The 26,597-nt window shown below is 42.5% G+C and overlaps 1 protein-coding gene and 1 pseudogene across 1 annotated transcript in view; one reads left to right on the top strand and one right to left on the bottom strand.

Moving 5' to 3' along the window:
* The window catches only part of LOC141918744 (ral guanine nucleotide dissociation stimulator-like 1), a 47,318-nt gene extending 28,986 nt beyond the window's left edge, over positions 1–18,332 (top strand). Inside the window, exons 7-17 of the mRNA XM_074813610.1 lie at positions 2,965–3,089; positions 3,800–4,015; positions 7,880–7,983; positions 9,132–9,216; positions 11,616–11,705; positions 14,771–14,803; positions 16,296–16,417; positions 17,315–17,400; positions 17,723–17,834; positions 18,012–18,152; positions 18,227–18,332. Of these exons, the coding sequence (XP_074669711.1) occupies positions 2,965–3,089; positions 3,800–4,015; positions 7,880–7,983; positions 9,132–9,216; positions 11,616–11,705; positions 14,771–14,803; positions 16,296–16,417; positions 17,315–17,400; positions 17,723–17,834; positions 18,012–18,152; positions 18,227–18,332 (1,220 nt within the window). The remainder of the gene's footprint in view (positions 1–2,964; positions 3,090–3,799; positions 4,016–7,879; positions 7,984–9,131; positions 9,217–11,615; positions 11,706–14,770; positions 14,804–16,295; positions 16,418–17,314; positions 17,401–17,722; positions 17,835–18,011; positions 18,153–18,226) is intronic.
* Positions 18,333–19,480: 1,148 nt separating this feature from the next.
* LOC141918743 (putative C->U-editing enzyme APOBEC-4) lies at positions 19,481–20,481 on the bottom strand (annotated as a pseudogene).
* Positions 20,482–26,597: the final 6,116 nt, after the last annotated feature.

Genomic DNA, 26,597 nt, shown 5'->3' with positions numbered 1-26,597 from the left:
TTCCCATGTCGTGGAATTAAAACACACAGCTGGTCTGTAGCTGGTCTTTTCATTTCACCCCCCCCACACATACACCAAGAAAAGCCCAAACCAACAAAAAGAAAAATACAGAGCTGCGACAAAATACAGCTTGAGTCACAAACCTTGTTATCGTGAAGCTTTTCTTCCTAGTTACCATCATGACAAAGGAAGTGTCTGTGGCTGTTTTTTCCTATTTGAGTGGTCGGCTGCTGGTATGCAAGGACAGAGGAAAAACTTACGTTACTGGGGGTCACAGACTGCTGAAACAATAGTGAACTATAGTAACACAAATACGCTGCATGCAGCGTCAAGCTTGACACGTACCCTTATCCTGGTCAGAAAGCTTCCTGTGGCATAAGCTGAAAAATCATAGGAGCTCACGTAGTGTGTGAATGAGAACTAGACCAACTTCCAGCTTTGGTAGAGGGGCAAGAGGGAATAATTCATGTAATAAAGGATAAAGGGAATGACAGCGAAAAAAACCATTTCATCCCATAAAAATCATGTCTGACGGATGTTCCAGAAATACCATGTCAATGCATAATGCTGTGAAATGCCAAATTAACTCGGTCATTAACACATACATGAAAAGAAGTACTGCAGAGAGCCCAGGCATTTTCCTTATTGAACATGGGTAAGTGAACAGGATTGCTGATATGTGCCTATTTGTGTCGTTTCCTGGGTTTGATTCCCCCAGGTCAAACAAGGAAAGCTCATGAGAGCTATACTTGAGTTCATCTGTTGTTCAAAGTGAACAGAAGTTCGCAGCAGCCCTGCTTCTGCATTTGTTTCCTCACGTAACAGTTGAAAAGGTTCTTTTCTGAGTTATAGATGGGTCAGTTTGAATGATAACAGTTTCCAAATTGTGGCAGAAGAGAGGCTGTTAATTATAGAATAAAATAAAGAGGAGGAGAATGCAAGTAACCTGTGGGGTTAGAAGAGTTTTAGAATTGTCACTTACTGTATCAGAGCTCCATCTTTGCTCATTTCAGAGATTTCTTTCAAAACTCTTAATGTGTTGTCTGCCATCAAGACTTGCTGATAATTATTGTTCCAAAGCACTCATATTGTGCTATGAATTTACAAATTTGGGTCCTAATCCTACAGTTTGATTTGTGTAATCAGACCTCCATTCAGTGCTGCTGTCAGCCATGCCAGTAGATTAGACTGCAGTACCAGATACGTAGGTAAAAGCTGTTTCTGGCCTCAATTCTTGCTGCTTGAGCAATACAAATCAAGGTGAGTCAGAGATTGCAAATCCAAAAGGGGCACGTGGTTGCTCTCAGTGAAGTCAAGAGGGCAGCTGGGCTTTGATGGGAACCTAAATGGATCAGCAATTTGAAGATGATGAGATACTTGAGTACAAGAGAATTCCAGCTTCTCGGAGAGTAGGGAAAAGACTGGTTACACATTTATGAAGGTGAGGGAGAAAAGAGGAACAAGAGGCATGAAAAAAGAAAAGGAAAATCTTGTGTAGCCTCCAGGACCTGATTTTAAAGGCACTGTGAGATTTTGAGTAAGGTTGCAACTTGGTGATGAGGATTTTCAGCTGAATTTCAAGGCTGAAGGGAAAATGAGGAGTTACATAGCCAAAAAGAGAGAGAAAAAAGCGTAACTCTTGTAACAGTTTGGTAGAAATCCATTTAATTATGCGCATTGTTACAAAACAGGCACAGAAAAATAATGCTGGAACAGAGGTCTCCATTTATTCCATTTAGCTCTGTCAATACATTGTGCAATTGGCATGTACAGATGAAAATCTGGATACAGCCTCTGGTTATAATTTGTTGCATCAGGACTGTAGCAATTTACATTATGATTAGGTTTTGCTAATTAACAAAGAAAGGAAACCCAAAGTATTTCAAAAAACAATGATAAAATATCACAGTCTGCTTTTGTCGCTTTAATGTCTGTTCTGCTTTAACTGGCTATGAAGTATTGCATAACATACTCTGAAATGCACTGGTGGTTTTTGTTAATGAAATCTCACTAGTAGTAAACTCAGTTCTTTCATTGTTAGTCTTCAACAAGTCCAGGTTTTTTTCTGCCTTCTTACGGAGTTACTGTCGCCTTACAGTAAAAGGGATTAGGAAGAGGATTTATTTTCAGAGATTTTCTGTTTGACTTTCTCCTCTACCATGGGAAACAAGGGCATATTTCTTTGTGGTTTAATGTGGCTCTGTTCTCAACCTGTGGGAGCCAAAAGGTGACATGGGAAATTCTGTGAAATCCTTTCCCTTCTGCACGGGATCTGGTCCCTTGATGAGGACAACTCTCCTCTCTCACCTCTTCATTGCTGCCCAGTGCAAATTTAGAAGAAGCATTCAGCTGAATGCTGTAGGTGCTCACTGTTCTCCCTTTTCTGGGAAAAAATCCCAGAGAGGGAAGGTGAGGGATGCTGGAATAAACTCTCTTCAACAGAGTTCATGTAACCACAAATGGTGCCAAGAAATCTGATATCTCCTTTTAGTTCCACACATGGGGGATGAAATCTGGCTATAAGAGCACTCCTAATGCGGTATTTTGGGGATATAACTGCAGTCTTGTCCCTTTTCAGTTCGATTTATTTTTGTTTTTTCAGATTATAAAATGCATAAATACTAAGAAGTAGATTAACAAAATTCTGCAATGTTAATAAGGAATTTTTGTTGGGGCATTCTTTCAGAAGAATGGTTAGTGAATGGGTTAAGCCACTTCTCTGCTAAGAGACCCTGAACAGCTCAGTTCTCTCTATTTCTTTTTCTTCCACCTTTTCTTTGCCAATTTAATCTTCTGGTCATCATCTTTCTCACTAAAATATGCAGCACAGTGGGGCCATTAGGTCAGGCAGGACTCTTCGGGCGTTGTGCTATAATATATACAGTGGTGGTTTAAAATAAACATCTGCTTTGATTCACTCTTTGCTGTATAAATTTACTAAGTGGTGTTTTTCATCCTGGACAGATGGGTTCTATATCACTTCCCTCTGTAACCTGTGTGATGAAGAGGAAATGGAGATCAGCAGTCTAGAAGAATTCTCTTTTTTCCAAGCAGACCGTGTGGCAGAACAGTTGACATACATTGATGCAGTATGTAGAGTATATATACTACTTGAAATGCTAGGGTAAATGGTGCTGGGCTTCTAAAAATTTTTTTTAAAGATATGTCAATGTAAGTATAGTGTTCCAGAAAGGGTCTGTGTTGGGACACAGAACACAGCTCTGCCTGGTTATCTAAACTTGCTTCATTCATTGGGCTTTTTCCTTCAGTCATTCCAAAGAATTTTTTTTTTTTTTTTTTTAATTAAAAGAAGTTTGAATGTATACTGTGTAGCCTTTTTTGCAGAGTTCAATATTTGACACCTGAGAAATAACACATTTTTAGGATATTGCTACCTGGCCTAAAGATGTATAGGTACTATTAAATGCAGTGCTCTGATTTGATTTGTCTGTATCAATCTCCTTCAAAATATCATTATATAAAAAATTTTCCCCTTGGTTATGCAACTGATATAATGGTGTCTCTTATTTTCCCAGGACTGTTTAGCTGACAGTTCTTTTAGGGCATCAAGCCTTTTATAAAGTGTATATTTCTGCCAAATATATATTAAAGTATATACACTTTATATATAAAAAATATAAAGTGTATATACTGCCAAAGTGTATATTTCAAACAGAAAACAAATATTTACCTTTTAATACCATATTAGATTTAGATCCATGTAAACATGCATTTCTTCTTGTGAATAGTAGTGATTTAGGTGAACCCTGCTGACCTAGACACCTCTATTTCCCTCTAGAAACTCTTCAAGAAAGTTGTGCCCTACCACTGCTTGGGATGCATCTGGTCTCAAAGGGATAAGAAAGAAAATAAGCACCTGGCGCTGACCATCAGGGCTACCATCTCTCAGTTCAATGCAGTTACCAATTGTGTTGTCAGCACTATCCTGAAGGACAAGAAACTCAAAACACGACAAAGAGCCAAGATCATCGAGAAGTGGATTCATACTGCACATGTAAAACATTTATTCTAGACTGTTTAATGTTTCTTGTATGGGTGCCTTGGAGTGAGGGAGTTGGAAGGGGAGGAAGGGGTTGTATGCATTGGTCCCAGGCCAGTGAACATCTTAGCTCTAATTCTATTTTTGACTGACTTTCTTTGTAAGAGCAGATGAAGTATTGCCCTTCCTCTCCTTAGTTGCTTCCCCACCATGGAAATGGGGTTGCTGCTTGTCTCTTCACAGGTTTGGGAGTGCTAATTAATGGGTGAGGCAGATACTGTGTCTTGCAGCTGGGGAGTGCCATATACTTGATAATGCAACATTTATGGTAAGATAGGGATCAATTCAACCAGTTCACTTCCCTAGAACTAAACACTGCTCATATCAGGGAAAGAAGAGAAGTGATGGTTGATATCATCCAAAGGTTAGACTTGTTTGCAGAAGAAAGTTTAACAAAAAAGGAGTAGGACTGGCAGTGGTGCAAGCAGCAGGCACAGTCAGAATAAGCTTTGCACTTGCCTGCCTTTGGCCATTCACGTTCAGTCAATGAGCATCATGCTCCCTCTCCTGCGTCGATGAACGCCATGGGACTTGAAATCAGATGTGGTGGAAGACAGCACAACTGTTTGTGTTTTATACATTTATGTATGTGTGTGGACATATGAAAGTAAAGTAAAGACGAGGTTTTAAGTAAGTGCAGACAAAGCTAACTTACTTCTAGGAAGCAGTAGCCTCTTTAACATGGAAAAAATGAAATTATTGTTTGTACTCTTTTGTTTTGAAAAATTCTTGAGGCTGAAAGGTCGTTTGCCTACTGAGTTATTCATGGTTCACATCATGTATGCAAACCAGCTGAGTTGGGAGGGGGTGAGAGGTGCAAGCAGTGACCAGAAAAAACAAGTAGTTACACTATGGTACCAGACTCCTCATCATCTTACCTTTCTGCTTTATCATTGTCGCACGTGTTTCTCTAACACATTTTTACTCTTGGCTTCAATTCCTTTGTCTTGTAGCAGATTGTGTGCTTCTTAATCTTTGTGCGAAAGGGTTTTTCATGACTTCTTTACATAACTCTAGTTTGCTAATTTCTTAGATTTTATCTTTAATATTTTACTGTAACCTTTTTAACTCCCCTCAGAGCACTGGGCAGCTGGCAGCAAACTAGATCTCTCTTTTGAAGAGAACGTTTAAAGCACTTTCATATGGCTGTGTGTTGACTTTTAAGAATCACATGGATTCTTTCCGAGCTATACAAAGTAAGCAGTCATAAAAAGCTCAAGCCAAGCAGAGGCTTTCCAGCCTTGACAATGCACTTCTATGCTTCCAGCGGCAGCATTGCTAGTCCTGGCACCTAAGCTTTGGCAGCTGCATGGTTCAGGAAACTGGTATGGGGAAGAAGTCTTTCACCTCTCTTTTGGCACTTACATTGACTCGTTTTTGTTATCATCTGATGGCTGCTTTATAGCCCCTGTGAATGGATTAGGAAGTTGGATTCCTATTTTCTGTGTGCAGACCTTTAAGTTGCAGAGGGTACGAGCTGAAGGGGCCTTTATGGGGCAGCCTGGGCTGCAGCCTGGGCGAGCAAGTATGAAGCAGCTTCCTGCTCGTCCCAGGGAGCAGGGAGGCCCAGGAAGACAGGACAGGGACTGCTCTCATCATACTTGTTGTGTGGATGGAGAACTTTGTTCTCCACCTCTGTTGATTCAGTGCTTCTCCCTTTACTTAGTTCATACACACAATTAAATACTCCAGTCTTAGCTAAGCACATGAAAAATGCATGTGCACGCTCTACAAAATAATTGCACATGTAGAACAGCTAGTTGCATATATACTTAGCTGCCCACTTCTGAAGAAAGTTGCTTGCTTTGTGCATGCAAATGAATGTTTTGAGTAGTTAGATGCCTCAATTAGAAAATAATCCACTCATTAAAGTGCAGTTATTCACTGACTGCTCACTCTGTAACTAAGCAGCATGGAGTTCCACGTTTGTTATTTGTTCGTGACTTTTGGATCCAGTTTCTTGGTTTACAAGATAAACTGAATACTTTTCCTAACTGCCAGCCCTCTCTGCTCCGCCTAGATCTGGGGTTCCTGAGCAGGAGCAGCCAATTTTACTCACACAATATTTTCTTTAAAAATAGAAAGTAAAATTGAAATCGTTAATACCCTGTTATGCTTAATCTTTTAAAATCAAAGTTGCTTCTGCAACGGATTCTTTCTGGCTTTCCTCTTGTGAAGGACACAGCATGAAACAATGTTATTCAGAGCAGTCTTAAAAATTCTTCTTATATATAAATGAAAGCTTGCTAAAGTTTAGTCTGCAATCAGTTAAATCATTGAGAACACAAAATCCAATATTGAATTCCTAATGTGCTTTAAATTATGCAACGTGCAATTAAGTCAAGATGGTTCCAAACTGGATCTTCCAGTACAAACTCCTGTTGTATTTGAAAAAACTAAATGCTGAGAATTTGTGCCTCTCTAATCCATGTTCTCCCCAGTCTGAATTTCAAGTTGAATTTAAAGAAAGAAGGGTCGTGTTCTTAAATGTGTCAATCTCTGAAGAAGAGCTGTTACGTGGTTCCTTTGGCTCCAAAGTGTGCAAGAATAGCTTTCAGGTCTTGCATGTCCTGCCGTGTGATCTTGAACTTGGTCTTTATCTAGCCTAACTGTTAACCTGCTTCAAGTGCTGTGTGCTTAGTCAGTCTTCTTAAGCCACACTTTGTTAAATGTAGCCTCCTAAATTGCCCAAAGATTTTTTTTTTTTTAGGTAAAGAAATGGGAGTAAATGTACTTGCCTTAGTTGTTCAGTCAATTTTAACGCAACTCACGGAGTTGCTGATATACTAAGGTCTGACTTTTGTTTATGTTAACGTTGCTTTACGTCGGTTCAGTCCTACAAAGGAAATAAATTATGTCTATTTTCACTGTAAGGATCCTTTACATAATCAGCATTAATAGTGTAATAATCAGTCCCATAAAAATTTGCAAGGTGGAATTGTAGTTTGAATATATTCTCATCTACATGCAACAGTCAAATTGGCACGTGTTTTGTCTGTTAATGTTTTGTTTGCGTGTACAGACACCTGTTAGTGAGAGCTTGTATTTGCAAGAGTGTAAGTCTGTGGTGCCCGGGCTCTAGTTCATGAGCCACCAACAGATTTACAGGAGTTCCCTTGAAGAGTCACAGGCCAGACTTTCCCTCTCCTCCTTGCTTCCATTTGCTTTACCAGGACTCTGTGCTATTTTTTTGAGAATTAAGTTTTTCAGTATCCTTTTCCACCAAACCTTTTGCCCCAGAGAAGCTGTGTAAGAAATGTCTATGAACCAGTCCCTCTGTTAGGATTTGATCCTGACTCTGGAAAAGCTGGGAAGGTTTTTCTCTTTACCAGTGTGCACGTACTTGAATAACAGGTTATTCCTTTGCATGTCTTTATTTTTAATTGACACTTAGATGATTGAGGGTTTACATTTTAAATACCACACATAAAGAGGCAAAGCCTGTTTTTTCCCCTAAAGGGTAAAAGGGATTGGTAACTATAAAGAACTTTTTAAGAAGTGTAATATTTGTGCTTCTTAGCCTGGCTTCATGGACTCAGTTCCACTTTTATTTTTACTGGGACAACTGGAAGCTGTAACACTGCAACATCACCACAAATACATGAAAATGAGGAAAACAAGATATAAATGCCAAAGCCCATAAAGTGTTTGTTGGCTGGTGGGGGGGGGAGTGATATTTTTGATGCTCAATATTTGTACAGCTGCCTGCTTAGCAGTGAGAATGTGTAGCAAGCATGACACCAGTCAAACAGAAGAGCACTAACATATTCGTAATGCTGACATTTAATGCTCCTGTATTTCTAACCGCTCCTTTCACAGGAATGTAGGATCCTGAAGAATTTTTCCTCCTTGAGGGCCATCATTTCAGCACTGCAGTCCAACTCCATCTATCGGCTAAAGAAGACCTGGGTGTGTGTTTCAAAGTAAGCATCCCCCTCTGCTCCTGTGGCTAGCCCCAAACACAGACAAAAAGCTCAGTGCTCTTTCTTTTCATCTTGTTCTTCTCAGTCTTCCTATTCTGCTCCTTCATGGACAAGTGTTATCTTAGAAGATAACTCTCATTCCTGTGAGGCTCAGACCTCTGACTGCTGTGAGCTCCTCTTTCATATTGACAGGACAACCTGCCCTCAGGGGTACTGGGTCTCTTCTGTCCTTTATAGCATATTGGATCTTCCAGAACCTACTTTGAAGAACTATGGGACTAGCTACTCACCCAGCACAAGCACACGGTTCTTGGAAGGTCAGCAAAAGGGCACCATGATACTTGACAGTTGTCTACTCTACCGTGAAGTTGGAGGAGGTCCAGGCTGCTACAAACCCTCACTAATCCTCTCTTGGTCCTGACATTTCCTTAAAATATATCCCCAAACTACAAAATCCAAGCCTGTATTGAAGATGGTATTTCTTACAGGGGAATACCTTTTTGTGCAACTGGTATATTTACCGCATGCCAAACAGACACCAGAAATCTGTGGAGGAAAGATGGTGTTCTGCTCATTCAGTTTGTGAAGAATAGATTTTTTCCATTGTCTTTGATAAACGAAGAAAAACGTCACTCTGCCACACAGTATACTTCTGCATTTCCACTAGGAGAAGTGGGTCTTTGCTTCTGCTGCCCCGTGTTCCTGTTCCTGATCAAGATGTTGCCATCTTGTGTTTGTAGTGTTGGGTAATAGAAAGGGGCTCGTACACTTAAAGGCTTCTAGCTTTCCAGAGTGCATGGCACAGGGCAAAAACGTACTACTTAGGATACCTCTCACAGCTATTTTTCTGGGTTTTTGTATCCATTTACCCACTTTCTTACAACAATCTGATACCCCTCAGTGTGACTGAAAACCCTGCCCAGGATCTGCGTACCTGTGGCATTCCTTGTGATGCTGGTGTTACCGGGGAGCACCAGAAGATCCCAGGAAAGTTCCTAGTTGATGTGCAGCATCTCACTGGATGCGTTTTGGTGGTGGTATCTTTTATATGCCCAACTATTAATGATTCATGAGGAAAAAAAACAGTAATCTGATCTGAATTAGAGTGCTTACTGATAACCTAAATGATTTAATCTTTTCCTGTACAGGGACATGATGCTGATGTTCGAAGAGCTGTCTGATATCTTCTCAAACCATGACAATTATTTGACAAGCAGGGAGCTGCTAATGAAGGTGAGAATTAGCTTGAGTTGCAAGGCTTGTGTTCTCAATCAAAGCTGAGGTTAGCCCTTTTTCTAATGAGCTGTCAAAGCTCGTCTCTCCCTGAGCTACTGTATGCAGTGCTTCAGGGATGAGAGGTCTGTAAAACCTGTGCTTTCCTGCTGGGATGAGAGGTGATTCTGTTGCTCCTGAAAGCACCTACGCTTGTGTTAGCCTGCTGAGCTTGGATACCCACATACAGCAGGGTGCAGCAGCACAGTTTCTGTGTGGACTTGTTCACAGGACAGCAGGTCAGGAGCCTTGGAGCCCCCACTGCTGTAGTTAGACATCTCTTGTGCAGGGTGATGTCTAGCTCAAGAATAGCTGTGATCGTACCTGTGGTAGTGGGATTTTACTGAGATGAGTTACAAGTTAGCCCTTTGGCTTTGCGCTGGTCTGTACAGAGAGATGAACTGCTAGCTCGTGCACCCTCTGAGCAGACCTGGAAAGGCTCTGGTTTGCACTGGTGAGTGCCGAGCAGCTCCGAATGAGATTCTCAAGCGGGCTGCACCGCTGTAGTGATTTTGACTTCACTGGAACAATGCCACTCGGCTTCAGCTGAGGAATTAAACCAAGATGTTTATCCGACTATCCCGTACCTTTCTTGGAACTAGAAAACAGGGCTGGGAATTTCGAAGGAACAGGCTTCCTGCTCTGTGTGTGGCCAGATGGACAACAAAGCAGTCTCTGTCTGAAACAGTTTGACTTGTGCACTCTCCTGGGCGAACCCCAACAAGCTCAGGATCTTGACAGGGGTGAGGAAGAATAGCAGGGAAAGGTTATATTCTGTAGAAACTATGGAATGTTTGTGGCAGTTTTTTCTGTCTGCATAAAAATGTTTCTATAAACTGCCTGACCAGTTTATTTTTTGGCAGTTCTATCCAGTCAGTCCGGCATTTGTACCTTACCCCCTTGCCTTGGTATTTGACACAGTGTTTTGCTCAGGAATGATGGGTGAACACATTCAAACCTGTCAATCTGTTTTGTTTATCATCCATTTATCAACATCTGTAGCTAAATTTTAAAGCAGGTGAGACAATAATAAGTATAGAGGGAAAATGTGTGTTCACAACAGCTTATTAAACTAAAAATTAAAAAGACAAAACAACAACTCAATCTGAGCCCAGACCTTCTGGCTCCCAGCAAATGACCCTCTCCAGCTGCCGTAAGTAGATTTGCAAAATATTCTGAAAGCAGAGGAGAAAGATTCCACATAATAGCTAGAACCTCTCTCCTACTTCTCCTTTTGGACTGTTTTGTAACAACTGGAGGATTAATGTCCTCTGAATCCCTAAAGTCTTTGTTTTCTTTCACTATAAATAGTGTCTCTAGGGAAGCCGTGTTTGACCTTGCCTATCCATCCTACAAATTTAAGTGTAAAGCAGACAAAATGCCATATGAAACAGGTTGGTTGGCACGGAGAGGGAGCACTGTGTTCTCTCCTCCCCGAACAATGGCTCTGCTGCAGGCTGCAGTTTTAGCTCCTGTGCCTGCCCGCCAGCTGCTGTTAGAGGATCTCCAGTTTATCTTTCAGTATCTTGAAGACATTGAGACAACACTCGTTTTTCATTTGCTCCCGTTTTCCAGCCGAGGAAGGAAATACAATTTGAGTTTGATCTGTTCCTTAACTGTGACTGAGAGAAGTAAATGTTGTGATGAAAGGATCTTTACAAGTGCAGGCTGTTGTCTTGTGCCTCTTAAAAAGACTGATAATGATTCATGCCCCATCTGTCCAACCACTGGAGAAAATAACAGTAACTCCCAGCATCCCGTATGGATCCAGGGAAATAAAGGCTACAGATCTATTGTGAAATAGCTCATCCATTCACAGGAAAGCTTGAATTGTGGAGACGAAAACCTATTCCTTTAATTTCCTGCGTGTTTTTGGATTAGTCAGTAAGGCACAGAGGGTAGTTGCTGGATCTCTGTTGCGGCATAAGAAAAACAACAAAGCATTACATAAGATAGAGATGTTTACTTGTAGCAGCCCTGATTAGGAAGTTAAACAGAAATCCTGAGGTCAAGAGTGTCAGGATAGAGTTCAGAGAAGCATCTGGCCACCTGAAGGTACATCTAAGCTTCTCTGATTTAAACTCTCAGGAGATTTTCAACAGCGCTTAGCTTTGACCAGAGTAGAGGCACTTTGCTGAAAAAACTGCCTTATAGTAATTTTGTGGGATTTTGTCCACAATTCCCAATCAGTGTACAAGTCCCAGAAGTTTAGCACGTGTATGTACACGTGCATGTACCTATACAGCAAATATTTTTGCTTGCCCCATTAAATGTATTTGCAATTATTTTACACAAACATAGTTGCCAGCTTATCACTTAGATCCTTTGTTAATTGCCTTTAATTCTCTTTTAACTCACAGGAAGGAACATCCAAATTTGCCAATCTGGACAGCAGTGTGAAAGAAAATCAGAAAAGGACACAGAGGCAGCTGCAACTTCAAAAAGATATGGTGCGTTTGGGGTCCTTTTCCTCCCCGTTTTGAACTGATAACATGATTAACCCTAACTGGTGAATTATATAAGGAGCAAAAACTGGAAAGGTATTTAACAAAGAGAGTGTGCAGTAGGTAAAGCTCTTGAGTGTGCCTCTGTCAAGAAAAACAATCACGTCAATGCTATTGATTAGCTGATGCAAAGCAAGTGAAGCGAAAGGTTTAGACTGAACAGGCAGTCGGAATGTTTGTTCCTGTAAATATATGTCCAAAGCTGTATTTCACTTATGCTGTGCATCATAGTAAGCAGGTAATACCCTGCGTGTGTGTATATAAAGTGCATATATATGTAGATGATCCCCCCCCCCCACATACATCTGTATATAAAGACAGCTCCAAAGCTGGATTCGTGCTGCACCCCGCTCAAGCTGTATGGCCGACACTGAGCTGCCACGCTGTAACAGCGATGGTTTTTAGTGCAACCCAGCTGGCTTTCTACTCCAGTAACACCCGCCTGTGTACTGAAAGGCCGGAGGAAACAGGTATGCAAAGCATCAGCATAGCCAGTGTGTTCAGAGATCTGATGCTGGGAACGCTCGGAGATTTCAGGATTGGGTGGTTGTACACAGGGGCCACGTTATGTTCCCTGGCACCAATCTTCCCCTGTCCCCTGCAAGGGGGTAACTGTGTGGACAGGTTTGCTGCTCCCGCTTGCGTTTGCTTCCCATCCCAATCAGCTGTTGGGGGTGGACACTGAGACAAGGGTTTGGCCTCAGTTTCAGGTCTTCCAGAAATGTACTAAATCTGTCATATAGAAGAGTGATAAATGATTGATGAATATAAACCTGTGTTCTTTGTTTTCAACTGTCTTGTTTCTGTCCTGCAAGAAAGAATTCCATTAACTACTCCTGCTACCCTTTAGAGAGAAATACAGGGAAACTTTTTCATGTAGTAAAATGCATAATATAAATACTGGAATTCTTGTGATAAAGAAAATTGGCTCTGGCAGAGCAGAAATCTCATTTACTTTTAAGCAAGCTCATGAAGCTTCTGACATACCAGCTTGAAAATTGCACAGACTTTTACAGAGATTGCTTTGTAAAATGTGTCCAGTTTCCAGTCTGCTGGTGCAAATGCCTTTTGTCTCAAAGTTGGCAAAGATTTAAAAGGACAGGGGGAGAGAAATCTGGGATAGGGAGGCAAAAGTGCTGAATATGGTTTTTTGTCTATTTGTTTGACTGGAAAAAGTACAGATCCTTTTGGATGGTAGAAACAAGCGTTTCCTTCACAAGTGTAGAAACAGCCTGAATTCTACAACTTCTAGCAGCCTAGAAAGATTAAAATTTGAATAACTAGTATTAAAATGAAAGGAATGGCTGAGGAAGATGGTCACTTCTTAGAGGAGAACAAGTGTGACTTGATTTGACTTGACTGTCACATGGCATAACACCGTTAAGTAAAAATCCACTGGAATGAGGCAGAGAGAGAAACTGCTTACACAGGCTAGCCGGGACCATTCCCCGGCTGCTCCTCTTGTAGCAGAGATCGTCCCTGCTGCTCAATGCGTCTTCCACAAGCGGGGTTTCCTGGTGACCCACTGTTAGAAACCAGGGTGTGGTGGCAGTATTGTAATATAAAACCACTTGGCAATATCTGTGAGAGCATCCCACTCTCATTAGAATTTGATTTGAATTCTAGATTAGATACTGAGAGGATGCAATGAAAGAAAACATAAGACCACTGTTTGGTTAAGCAGACTGCTTTTATTTCATTTTCCTATACAGGTGTATTCTAGCATTCTAATTATTACCATTTCTCAGTCATTTAATCCAACGTTGCTCTGATCATTTGCAGGGAGTAATGCAAGGCACGGTACCTTATCTTGGTACCTTTCTCACTGATCTCATCATGATTGACACAGCACTTCAGGACTATATCGAGGTAATTTGAGGCAATTTTTTGAATCCTAAATATCCTCCCTGCCTTCCCAGCACCGAGTGTGTCTGTTCCTGTATCTTCTACCGGGTTCTTCTGCAGTTCTTAAAAATGGAGGAATCTGTTTTCAAAAAAAAGGAAGCAATATGCAGTTTTATCAGCAACAAGAATCTTGTGTGAATTCGAGTGCTGTTATCTGAAGGGACAAGCTTAGCATTGTGTTTTGTCTTGTTTTCTTAGGTTAGAAAATGTGAAGAGAGTAGTCTTTCCATTATTCTGTTTTATTTTTCTGAAAACAACATATTAGGCATGAAGATTTATGTGAATAATTGGTAAAATACACAGAATCACCAATTCAGCACTTCAGACTGATCACTGAAGTGCTTCCGTATTGAGTCAGGTGTGTCTGAGCCCTAAGGTGATTGAAGACTTGGTTTTTTTCATTTGTCTTTAGCTGAACAAACAGGGGGAACCAATTTAGCATAGGAAGGGGAAAAGGACTGCGAGAGAGTCTGGTTGTTTAACAGAGACTGAGGATGGGGCCACTTTTCAAAGGTGTTTGAAACCATTGATAGAGAGACTGCAGCCTTCATTGTGCTGGTGTTGGTATTTATGATAAGAATGGGCAAATACAGGTCTCCCTGGGCTGGCAATGGTTGCTGGGGTCTTTAGTGGTGGTTTGTTTTGCAGAACTGCACTGAAGCAGGCCTGCGTAAGGTTGCTGTACATCCATTTTCTTTTTGGCAGTTTCTCTCCTGTCCATGCTTTGTGTTCACTTGGTGTTTCTGAGACTCGCTGGGAACACTGCTAAACTCACAGCACAGGCAAGAGCCAAGTTTGTTTCTTGCATGCAAAATCCCACTAGCATTCTTCAGACCTGATCTCAACACAGCTTTTATGAGCATTCTTGTATTGGGCTTTTTTTCTCGGGCAGATTGTCATATAGGCCGTGAGGACAGATGTCCCTTGGAGACTCAGATATATGAGTGCTGGGGTTTATACCAGATCTGGAAACAGGTATTTTTAGAAGGTCCTTGCTCAGAGCAGGTCTGCGCTTTACATTAGCCTTGCGACTTCATCCTGTTCATGTTTAAGTTCAACTAAGCATGTGTTCCACTATTCTGATCCCTTCTCTTTCCTTCCAACAGGGTGGCCTGATCAATTTTGAGAAGAGACGAAGGGTAAGTTGAATGTTCTGTGATTTTTAGTTTACTGATACCCTCTTCTAGAGCGTTCTCTTGGTGAGGCCATTTGTCATTGCTCAGGCGTATATAACAGCTGTGAATTTTAATACAAGTTCATGAGGAAAGAACAGATCCCTGAAATGCTGTGGGCTTCTGCCAAACTGTGAACAAACTGTAGAACGAGAACCTACTTTTTAGATGTGTGCAATAGGGGAAGAGGAGCTGCAGGCCACTTACTTCCATGGGAATTACATCCGGGGCATGCACACTCCCTCCATTTGGTGTTCATGGGAATACGATACATGCGTGTGACCTGTGTGTTGAAACAGAGCTGGTGGCATGAGACCTTTGCTTTCCAGAAGATAGAGTTCGTAAATATCTTCCTTCTGCTGCAGTAAACTATTTCTAGGTGAAAGGCTGCAGATGAGACAGAGAAATAAAAGCTATCAGTCTTCCCTTTCAGCCTGATCCTTGTTGGTCAGAGATAAGTAATGTTATGTAGGAGTCAAGGTTCTAGGGTTTCATCTGTCTGAATGAAGTCATGCCAAATCTCCCTTCTGGGATCTGAAAGCAGACTTGGAGTTGGCTGGGATGGAGCCATTTCCTTCCCTTAACTGCTCCCAGCTCTACAAACCACCTCTTGGACTTGCCTTGCATGTACAACTGCAAGGCTCGGGATACTAATAATGGGATACCGGAGCTTCTGGTTGGTCATCAGTCCAGCTTCATACAAACCAGTGGCAAAGCTGCCCTCTGAACCATGCCGAGTACTCAGCTCCATTCCCACATCCTGATTCTATACCCTGCTCTAACACGAGGGGGTATTAAGAATTATTGTGGCAAAGCATGTGTGCAAGTGGAGTTAGAGAAGAGCTGCAATTCCAGTCACACGTATTATGGGTAGCATTTTATGTTCCTCTGGTGCAAGTGTGAGTGCACAACGTGAAAAGCTGGGGAGAATCAGACTCTCTGCTTTCATCGCAGGCCCCCCTAATTATTACCCTCGCTTGCTGTCTGAGAACCACCTAAGCACAGAGCATGATTTTTCTCTCACAGCTGGTCTGGCCAGAGCAGGGGTCAGCAGGTAGTAATCTGAAGACTTTATGGCCCTTTGCTACCCTCGTTCCTAGAGGAACAACCAGCAGTGCTGCCCCCAGTTCGGTGGGTTTGCACTGGCATTGCACTTCAGTTAGTACTTGGGAAAAGTGCTGTGGTGAAGTATGATTCCTTGTGTTTGTCTTCTGATTTGTGCTTGTCTGAAAATGTTCACATTTCAATAAATATTTCGGATGCTGAGGGGGAAAAAAAAAAAAAAGACTTCATTGATTGAAAAACTGGTTCCTGAAATAGTCACTCAAATGAAACTGAACTTCAGGTCAAATGAAGTTTGTCCTGGATCTGTTGTTGCATGTGTTTAGTATATGAATGAATGAATTTGACTTTATGTTGTTTTCTAATTAGAATTCCCATTTGATTCTTTTTTTTGTAGGAATTTGAAGTAATTTCCCAAATTATGCTCTTGCAGTCTACATGTGACAGCTACTGCCTGACACCAGACCCAAAATTCATCTGGTGGTTCAGGAGACAAGAGCATTTAACTGAGGAGGAGAGGTAGGTTCTCAGTCCAGCTGGCAAAGCAGGCTTTTCTTACCCCACACCCACCTGCAGGTGGGTTATGTCAGCCTTCAGCTGTCCTCTTACAGGAACTTACATGTACTGCTGTTCCAGGAGGGTGGAAATACCTCTGTCTTCTGCTAAACAGCTGTAGAAACCCTGTTGAACATTTAGCAGGGTTGTTTTGAGACTGGGTTTGGTTTGGTTTTTTTTTTTTTTGAGATTGGAAATCAGGCTTCTGACTTTGAAATCTGATAGTCTGTTGTGTCTGGGCTGTCTGTATGCCCAGACACACGCTCAGAGGTCGATCCTAGGGGCCGTCAAGATGCAGGCACTGAGCGTTCGGCTGGTGGATGCGGGCAGCAGGTAGCCAAGGCAACACAGAGCTCGCTGAGCGCTCACCAGATAGACGTCTCCCGGGTGTTTGGGGTGGGTTTTGCAGCCCTGCTGAGTTCTGTGCTACGGCACATGCTGCTAGACCAACCCAAGACAATTTATTTACAGCATTTTAATATTTCCACTAGGTATCTCAATACCACTCTGCTGCACTAAGAGTGTAAGCATAGACACATACTGCATTGTACTGAGTCATAGTAAAAAAAAGTCAGCTTATCCAAGATTCACATGCTAAGTATTTTCTTGACTAATTTTTTAAAATGAAATGATGAATGTCATCCAAAAAAGCACTGATTTTAAAAATTATTATAAAGAAGTGAAATATCTCCTTCATCAGGGTAAAATGTAGACAGAGCTATGTTCCTCTTTGTGGGGTTGCAACCTTCGGTGAAGTGGGAATAACTGAAGGTTTCTCAAATTTCTTGAATATTACTGCTTTGAGATACATAACTAATAGTATTGTCTGTAAAAATTAACCCAGTGCCCTCTGTTCTGCAGTTACAGCCTTTCATGTGAGATTGAAGCAGCTGCTGACACCAGCACCACACCGCTGAAATCTTGGAAAAGTGTGGTGAAGAGGTTGAGTCAGTGAATAGGATGGGACAAAGGCTATCTGCTGTGTTAATATGAACCTGAATAAATCAAACAAGCAGTGTTCGTTTTACCAGCTTGTGAAGAGTATGGTGGTGATTCGTGTTAAGAAAGTATAATGACTTTAATGTATTTTGCAATGTATATATGTTAAGGGAGATTTGTTGTGGGTTTATGGTTAAAAGGGTTTGGAGGTTTTTTTTCCTCCAGTGACTGTTGTTATGTAAGTGGAAAATTACTGGAGGGACCCCTGTCAGAAGTCCCCAGCAACACCGGACTGCGCAGGTGGAAAATGATTGGAGGGACCCCTGTCAGGAGCCCGAGCAACACCAGAAAGCTCGGGAAAGTTTGAGGGGCCCTGCTGTGCTTGTGAAGCCCAGGATGGGGCTATAGAAGGGAGTGACGCAGCACCACCTGGTGTCCGTCGGTGCGGAGCAGAAACCCCCCTGCCCCCCAGCGTACCGAGCTTGTTCTTATTGCAATCAATTTATAAATTTTATTTTTGGCTCTGCCTCTGCATTTATAACAATTTGGTGACTCCGACGTGATACTGCGAAACCCGTGGAGTATTGGATTTTTTCAGGGGAGGCGTCCCACCTTTTAGGTGGCCCCTGGACTCCGGTGCTCTCTCGGACCGGCAGTATCACGAACAAAAAGGCAATAAGAACAAGCAAAAGAAAAGGGAGATCCCAGGAGAAGCTCCCAGAGATTTCCCCGTAAAAGATCCAGGCGAAGACCTCGGACTGTGAGTGCTGCTTGATGGGGGAGGGTATCTGCTTGAGTGTGCCTGAGTATGCCTGAGTGAGCGTGGTGTGACAGAGACGTGACAGTGTCACGAAGCGAGTGCGGAGCCCTTCTAGCCGCGGTTCCAGAGTTCCGCGAGGAGCCTGGCCGGCGAAGGGGCGAAGCGAGAGGAAAAGTTTGAAAGGACTCAGGCAGGTTTTGGACTCAGGAGGTACTCGGGATAGGTTAGATCCCAGGACAGGGTACTTGGGATAGGTTTTATCCCAGGGACTCAAGCAGAAATACAAGGACTTGAGCCTAGGCAAGTCTTGATTATGGGCCAGAAGGGGAGTAAGTCCCGCGGCTCGGGGAACCCACGGAGAGGTTCCGAGAAAGGGAGCGATTTATCCGATATTCCCCAGGACAGTCCCCTGGGTTCCATGTTAAGAAATTGGGCTAATTGGTCAGAAACAAAAGGAAAAAGTAAAGAAAAAATGATTCAATATTGTATGGTCGAATGGACCAAAGAACCTATTAAATCTAATGATTTATTTTGGCCAAAATTTGGAGCTTCTGACAACTGGGCTGCTCCCTTCTCTAAGACCTTCAGTATAATAACAAATGTACTGGATCACACAGTGAAAACACTGCTCTAAATGGTAGAAACTTTTTTTTTTCTTTTTCAAGTTACACTTGGACTGTGTAGGTCTGTTATCTATATTATCCTATTAGATACTTATTATTAATTACAAAATTACACAGCTTTGTGAGCTTCCTCTTAATGGGAGGAACCTGGGGAGCGGGGGGGGGGGGGGGGGGAAGCACACACACACAAATAAGTGTATATAAAACCCCCCTATTATGAAGGAAACAGCTGGTGGGAAAACTTTATTAATAGATCAGCCTCACCTGCAGAACCACCTTCCTGATAGAGGAGGAATTTAGGATATGTCATGTGTTCCACCAAAGTAGCCTCAGCTGGGAAGCTACAAATGCAGCTGTGGCTGTAGCGTGTGGACTGATCACATTTTTCTGGTAGCAATTGGCTTAAGGGCAACAAACAAATTAGACCCAGGAGGTAATCAGAACATACTGAGGTTTTGGTTTTACTGCTCTAGGATTATGTTTGAAAGGAACAGGAATAAAACAAAAGTATACTATCTTCATAATCAGCTATTCGAGACCCCCAGTTATTCTGTGGGTTAACTTTTGTAGGAGGTAATTTTATTGATTTTTTTTTTTCCCCATCTCTGATCTCAGTTTGATAGCCTGAAAGCAGTTCAATTTGTATCATCTTTAGAGTAGGTGTCTGCCGCTTGGAAAAATGTCAGGATTATGAGTTTCACTGAATTATTCCTTTGGCATTTTTCAATGCCTTATGATATTTTTAGGTCTGGGGTATAGATGTTCCCTCTGAAAGGGCAGAAACATGCCTGGGAAAAGTGGCTTTGAGACATTGGAGGTAGCAGTCTGCCTTTCATCGCTTGGAAAGGCTGTTGGGAGGCCGGACTAGGAGAAGAAAAAGCCTTTAATTTCTGCTGCACAGCAGGGTTTCCCTGCATCGCCTGTGGAAAGGCTTTCCTAAAATATGGTTTAATTCCTGTGAAGTTGTTAACTGGATGCAGATTTTGTTGATCTGCTAGGGTTCTTGATGGTGGAGTTGAGTGATAAAGGGCTGACCCTGGGATGCCACACACAAAATTGCAGAGGAGGTAACACCGTGCCCCCCCAGGCAGTCTCTGCAGAGTCACCCGAGGCCACAGGCTGGAGAGGCTCTGCAAAGCTTCGCGGTTCCACACAGCGGTGTGGAAACCGTCCTCAGTGTGATAAAGCCGAGAGAAATAGATGCAGAGCGTGATTTCTGGATACTTCCACAAAAAGTTGTAGATTTTACTTACGCAGCAGTGGTAAGCCTCGTTACAAGGAGAGTAATTTGAACAGAAGACGATGCAGCCGATGTTTCCATAGGCATCTGTAACTGCATCCAGATAACCACCCACCCCAAACAGCATAGGTTCGGCATGGTAGCCTCGGTCAGTACAGTTTGTAGCACGGCCTTTCTGGACTATGCTGCCTGAGAAACTCCTCAGTTCATAGAAGAGGAGGTGTTTGTTTCGGAGAGCTGCTGTTGATCTGTATGGGAAGCCAAAGACCCTGTCAAATTCTGTGTAAGGGACTCTTGCTTCTTCACCAGTCCGTATGTGGTAGGGACACTTAGCGCAGATGTGGTTCTGTCTCTGCCAGCAATAGGGCTTTACCACAGTCCCCTGATTTGTCAGATATTCCTGGAAAATCGTTTTCTCTCCTGGATTCGTGTTCTGTTGAAGAATCTCCCTGTTTATGTGATACATAGTTGACAGTCCTGAATGAAAAAGGGAAGTAATATCTTAAGTCAACCCTTCGATTTCTTTTGCACTTGAACTGCAAAAATAGTAGGGGACAGTCTCTTCAAAAATGTCCTGAAACTTGTAGCAGCATATAGAAACTTAGGGACACACAGAACACAGCTCTCTTGCAGCCTAGGAACATTTCTACTTTTCACAAACTAGCCTTTTTGCTAAAAACATAAGTAGAAAATATTTCTCTGGCTCTGCTCTCTTACCCTAGACAGGACAAACTGCATAATAAAACCAGCCATGATTTTCAGGAACTGATTAGTGGATGAGCCTTATGAAATCTGGCAAAGCAAACAAGAAAACACCACCAAAACCCAAAAGGTATAATTACCATCTCAGCAGCTCCAGCTCAGTAAATATTCATCTGATTTCCTTCACGGGCCTTATAGGACTGGTTCAGAGTTTCCACTCCAATGATATTGCAAGCTTTCTTTTCAAAATCATATGATGAAGAAGAAAGTTGCTATTGCCTCCCAGGTTTTGTCAGCTGAGCTGTGGCAGGATCTTTCCCAAGTGCCGTAACATTGCTCCAGCTGTAATGCGATGGCAGGCAGGCTGCTTTAGGTGTTTACAGGTGCCAAGTGCTAGGAGACGAGAATACAAACAGGATTTTGTTCTGTATGGCCAGCCACCTGTGGTAGTTAGGCTTCTGTTCTTTGCCTGTCAATATTTGTTTGCTATGTTAAGTGATTAAGGTTCCTTCGCTTCTTCAGCGCTGTTTTGATACAAGGTTTTTACAGCCGAAAGATGGATGTTGTTCTACCGAATCTAGTACTGAATTTGTTTCCGGGTCTTTGTTATTTCTGTGTGTTGCCGTCTGTTGTGCCAGCGGGGCAGAAAGCTCCTGTTGTGCTTCTGCTCTCCTCCGCAGGCAACAAGGTTGTCCCTTCTTTAAGAAGTTTATGTGTCCCCCTCACTGCTGCAATTCAAGCAAGCAGCGGGCCATTTCATGAGTAAGCTAAATCACAGAATCACAGAATCACAGAATCATCAAGGTTGGAAAAGACCTTGAGGATCATCTAGTCCAACCAAATCGTGCCTGCTTTGCTTGGGCAGGGTTCCAGATGAGGGCAAACAGGTTGCCAAAATTAGTAAAGAATATTTGAAAAGCTGCAAATCTGGAGCAAGGTTCCCATTCCGTCCCTCCTGGTATTTTTGCAGAGGTGGAGCGGCTGCATGAGGGCAATGTTGCACACCAGAGGTGTTTCCCATTTTGTGCTGCCTGATCCGAGGCAACGGCTTGAACTCTGCTGCAGTGTGTTTAAAGGGATGCCAGCAGAGATGCTTACAATGTTAGATCTCCCTCTAAAAGCTGCCTTTTTTTGTTTGCTTGTTCGGTGGTTTGACCTGATCAAAACCCAGCAAATACTCAGCCTTCTCAATTGATAGCGTCACATCCTTGCAGGATGGGAGTCAAATCCCAAACTACCCAGTTGGAAGGATTAATTGGAAGAGCGTTCCCACAGCCCGAGCGCATTTCTGTGTGTGCCGCGCCAGCCTTTGGCTCCTCTGCCAGCGCCGTCCCCGGGAGCCGGCTGGGGCTCCCAGTGACAAGGGCAGCTCGCTCGGCCTCCAGCCTTGCCAGCCCTCTGCCAGCTCTGGCGAGCAGAGAGGGCCGGGGAGCAAGGATCCCAGTGGGGCTGGGAAGAGAAATGGCAGAGGCTTCTCACTTGCCCTGTACGTCAGTCTCACAACCGATCATTTTGGGGGTGCAAAGAGGGAGGATGTTTACAAAAAGTGCAAGACGAGCAAACTGGAAGAAAGCTGACCGCTCATTATGTTCTCTGAATGGACCCATTTCTGGTTTATGAGAAAGCAGAAAGTTGGTTTTTCTTCCTTTTAGTGCATGATCTTTTCTAAAGTAGAAAAATGGTGCAGATGTGTTACACAGAATCTCTTAAACTGATGTATGCGTGCACCTACACATGGATGCGTGTGGATTGAGCAGCTAATAGGCCCACTCATCATTCATCTCTCTTGCAGAAAAAAGTTTGTTCCCAGGCACGATTTTATTTAGTAATACTGAACAACTTGGTAGCATTTGTCATCTTCAGAGTAGTTTATAAATCTGATCAAGTGGTTAAAATACAGAGTGGTCTAAATGGCTCTCTCGCTGGTATTTCTGCTGCATAGCATCACTTAGCTGCCCTGCAGGGAAATTGTTAAAGGGGCTTCTGACTTTCAGGGGGCCTCATTTGTCACAGTGATCCCGATGCATCTGCAGAGGTGGGAAATGCTGCAGATTTTAGCTGAAGTTAATAGTTTATATAAGTTGGAAATGTGGAATTCAGACGGTTCCAGGCTGGGAAGTGAAAAAAGAAGGTACTCAAAATGACTTCTCCCTTTTGCTAATTTTCCTCTTCATTTCAGTGTTTGCAATCCTGATTGGGAGGGAGGAAGAATTTTACCTGATCAGGTGCCTAGTTTGGTTCTGTAGTTTGTTGTAAGGTGGCTCTCCTAATGCCTGTCTCCAGTACCTCCTATTGGCACTAACCAGTCATAAAGTGCTTTGAGATCTTCGAGACACACTGTGGACTGTGGTGTATAGCTCATTCTGTTTCATTTTCTTTATCCTTTAAACACAACACACCAATCAAAATAGTCAATGCCCTGGTATAAAAGCAAGGTATCCAAACTGTTCTTTTGCTTTGTCAGCTTGTCCCATGTTTCTGGGCAGAAAGCCTGCCCACATCTTCTCTAATATTAACCTTTTTCCACACACAGCCCTTCGTGAGCTCATAGGCCGTTCCACATCTTCAGCAGAAATGCTTGGTTTTAAATATGCTGCATGAACCCAAGGGTAGGTTTTTTAACACTTGAAGTTGTTAGGAAAAATACCATCTTCATCTACCAATTTCACTGCATGAAAGCATCATCCTGATACAGAAGATCATGTCTAATGGATACGATGAGGGGCTCAAAGCACACGTGAATGGATCCATGTCCCCCCCAGTTATATTTAAAATTATATCCCCATCCCTCCCAACTATCTTTGGAGGGACGGGGATATAATTATAAGTTTAAGAACTTGTTTCACTTATTACTAATATGCAGCCATCTTTGGGGCAAAGGGCAGTAGCTGTTTAATAGTGCTCCACAACACGGTATAAATGTTCACAGGAGGAACTGGAGAGGAATGCTTTATCCAGTTAAAACCGCAGGGGAAACTTATGTGGTCAGTAGGTAGTTACTCAGGTTGGAAGTTAGCCAGGATACAAGCCATATGTTCTGCTCCTAGGGAAAAAAATTGTAATGATCAGGGCTGTGAATTTTTTTAATCCAAATATTAGCTAAAAGCTGGTATCTCTTCAGTCTAAAAAACACACAGAAATTCTGATACATCCCAATGTGGCCAGTTTGGACCTGACACTGATTTTACTAATTTAAACTTGGGATACTGTGATTTATGAAGATGTCCTCATTAGGCAAAAGCTGTTTTTTCTGACATGTGATTATATGGAAGTGTGATGATTTTTTTATTCCCCGAACTAAAACATGATCTACTTGCACAGTCTAGTACAAGTGTAGTTCTGTTTACGTGAGGGGATCCGGTGCTTCTCCCCAAAGCGCTGCACTCAGTACAAGAATGGTTCCCCTTATTCATATCAATGTTGCATTTGTGTGTGAAGCTTTCTGGTCCTGCTTCTTGCAGCTTTGCCTTTGAATGGAGTCAAACTGTATAGGTGAAAACAAGATAGATTTTTTCCCTGTATATATATACTTCCGTGTGTTTGCTTTTAATGAACCTATTTCTTTACATTACACAGTTTATTATATTTGGGTGTTTGGGGGTTTTCATTTTCTGTTGCTGCTTATGTACAAAATAACAGGCTAATTCTTTCCAGATATTGCTCTGCTGACTCCTGACAGCATGTTTACAATGCCCTGCAAGATGATACAGAGGAATCCCTCTGTCCTATACAACAGCTGTGTATGTGTCTGATTGCTGAGTGTGTGGTGAAAAGGCAGTCAACGTGGTGTAAACACATTACCCCTCTCACAGGGCAAACAGGAGGGCTGGGTCTCATGGCAGTGTTGGGTGAGCTGGGAGAGATGGGCTGCTGATTTCCTAGTCCAGTCACCACAGTCTCAAAGGACATGGTTTTTTGGCAGTGTACCTCAAGGACGTGCAATTACTTTCTTGAAACACTGGCTAAGGGGAGGAGCTGTGTGCTTTTTCCTTTCTAAGTAGCACCCAAGTGTTCTCCTGGTTATACCCCACTCTGCTTTCAAGATTCGTGGTTGGCAGAAGCTGTGCAGAAGAGGAGTCTCTGATCTTTGCTGCCTACCTCACTGTGTCTGGCTGATACATTAGCAAAGTGGATAAAAACTCGCAGGGTGGAGGACCCTGGCCTTAGCAGACATGAACTCAGGTCCCAACTTGCCATTTGGGCTTAGACCTCCCTCTGACACTGCGCTGCACAACGTACATGGCATGGTAGCCTGAAAAAGAAAATTTTAAATGAACATTCCTTCAACTGTTAGCTCCTGATTGCTGTTCGGGTAGTGCTATGAAGGTCTTACGGGGAGAGGAGTGCCGACTGAACCTAGTGGCTAGAGCAAAGAACCACAAGTCAGTATTTCTAGGATTTATTCCTGGCTCTTGCACAGAGACAGTCCCTCCCAGTATTTTAGCTGCCAGTGGTTCAGTTCCTGTCTGTAATATTCATCCTCATAACATTCCACCGTTGCCTCTTAGAGACTTCCAGAAACATGTTTAGTAGTACCCATTTTCTTAATCTAGAGGTGTCCTGGTCGAGGAAGTATTATCACTGCACTTACATATGCAGTGTAGAGAGGGAGAAGTAGATGTGATGTCTAGGTTACTGGTTTAGGCCACTGCAATAGCGGTACTCACTCTAGTGCCACAGAAAGCAGAAATTTAAGTGAGCTAGGAGGGGGGCTTGGGTGTATGTAACCATGCCATTGGTTAGATGCACCGCACCTAATCAACATGACTGAGCATCTTCCTTACCTGTCAATTGTTGTGATTCACAAGAAAGAGAGAAACATAATGGACATTAATAGTAAATGTATTGTTATCTGCATTTCAAAACTGCCTTTCTGTTGTTTTCAAACAAGTATGAAATTTGTTCTTCAGGAATCTGTTCCGGAGATTTTGGAGAAGACACAATAGAGTTGCACCTGAGCCACAAATTACCGAAACTGAGACACAGGTGGAGCCTGCAGAAGGAGCAGAGAGCAGGCAGGAGGCAAGTCACTGGTGTACAGACTGTTATATCTGACTATGGGATATTTTAGAGATGATGTAAAAACAATCAAACAGAAAAACAACTCAAAAAAACCAAACCCCGGCCTCCCCAAAGCTGGGTTTTATTGCACTGCACTTGAAAGATACCCTGTCTAATTTAGGGATTTCTGTGTTCAAGGCTGTGGTAGTTAGTAAAGCCCTGAAATTGTACTTGTTCAAGTGGTGTGTATAATGAAAAAACATTACATGGTTACAGAGGGACTAGTATATATATATATTTCTCAAGTTAATTGTTACATATTTGTTTGCAGTTCTCTTGTTCTTTGCTCCTCCCTGCAAATCTGAACAGAGCTCAAGAGCAAGCTCTGGAGTAGGAGTCTGATTTAATGGTGCCTACTTGGCTCTGTACAGAGCTGTAAGAGGGTAATGAAATCCTTGTAGGATTTGGTGAAATCAGATAGAATGAATGGAGCATTAAACAAAACAAGTAACCCACAGATAAGCCGAATTCTTGCTTCTCTTCAGGTATTTGCCTTTTAACTGAATGAAGAGAAGAAAAAAGATGACAACTATGTCTTACTGTTACTTGAGCACTGGGGAAAAGTTAGGGTCCCAAGCCAACTGGAAAATGAGATTCTTTCCCATGTCTTTGCTCTCAGCTGAATTGAAGCCTATGTTCTGTTTTCTGTTACACTAGTGGGAATCCTTTGTTGCCTTAGACTAACAGCATTGCGATGTGAGACCAGAGGCTTGCAGAGAGAGCCCATCTTCCATGAGCGCTTGAAAGAATTTGTCTTAGATCTGACTGAGAAATCTGACCATGGTGTTCAACAGTCTTCAGCATCCAAAAGACCTCTCT

The sequence above is a fragment of the Strix aluco genome, chromosome Z (genome assembly GCF_031877795.1).
Source record: "Strix aluco isolate bStrAlu1 chromosome Z, bStrAlu1.hap1, whole genome shotgun sequence".
Taxonomy (NCBI): domain Eukaryota; kingdom Metazoa; phylum Chordata; class Aves; order Strigiformes; family Strigidae; genus Strix; species Strix aluco.
Note: the sequence above shows the minus strand (reverse complement) of the source record. Positions and strands in the feature narration are given on the sequence as shown.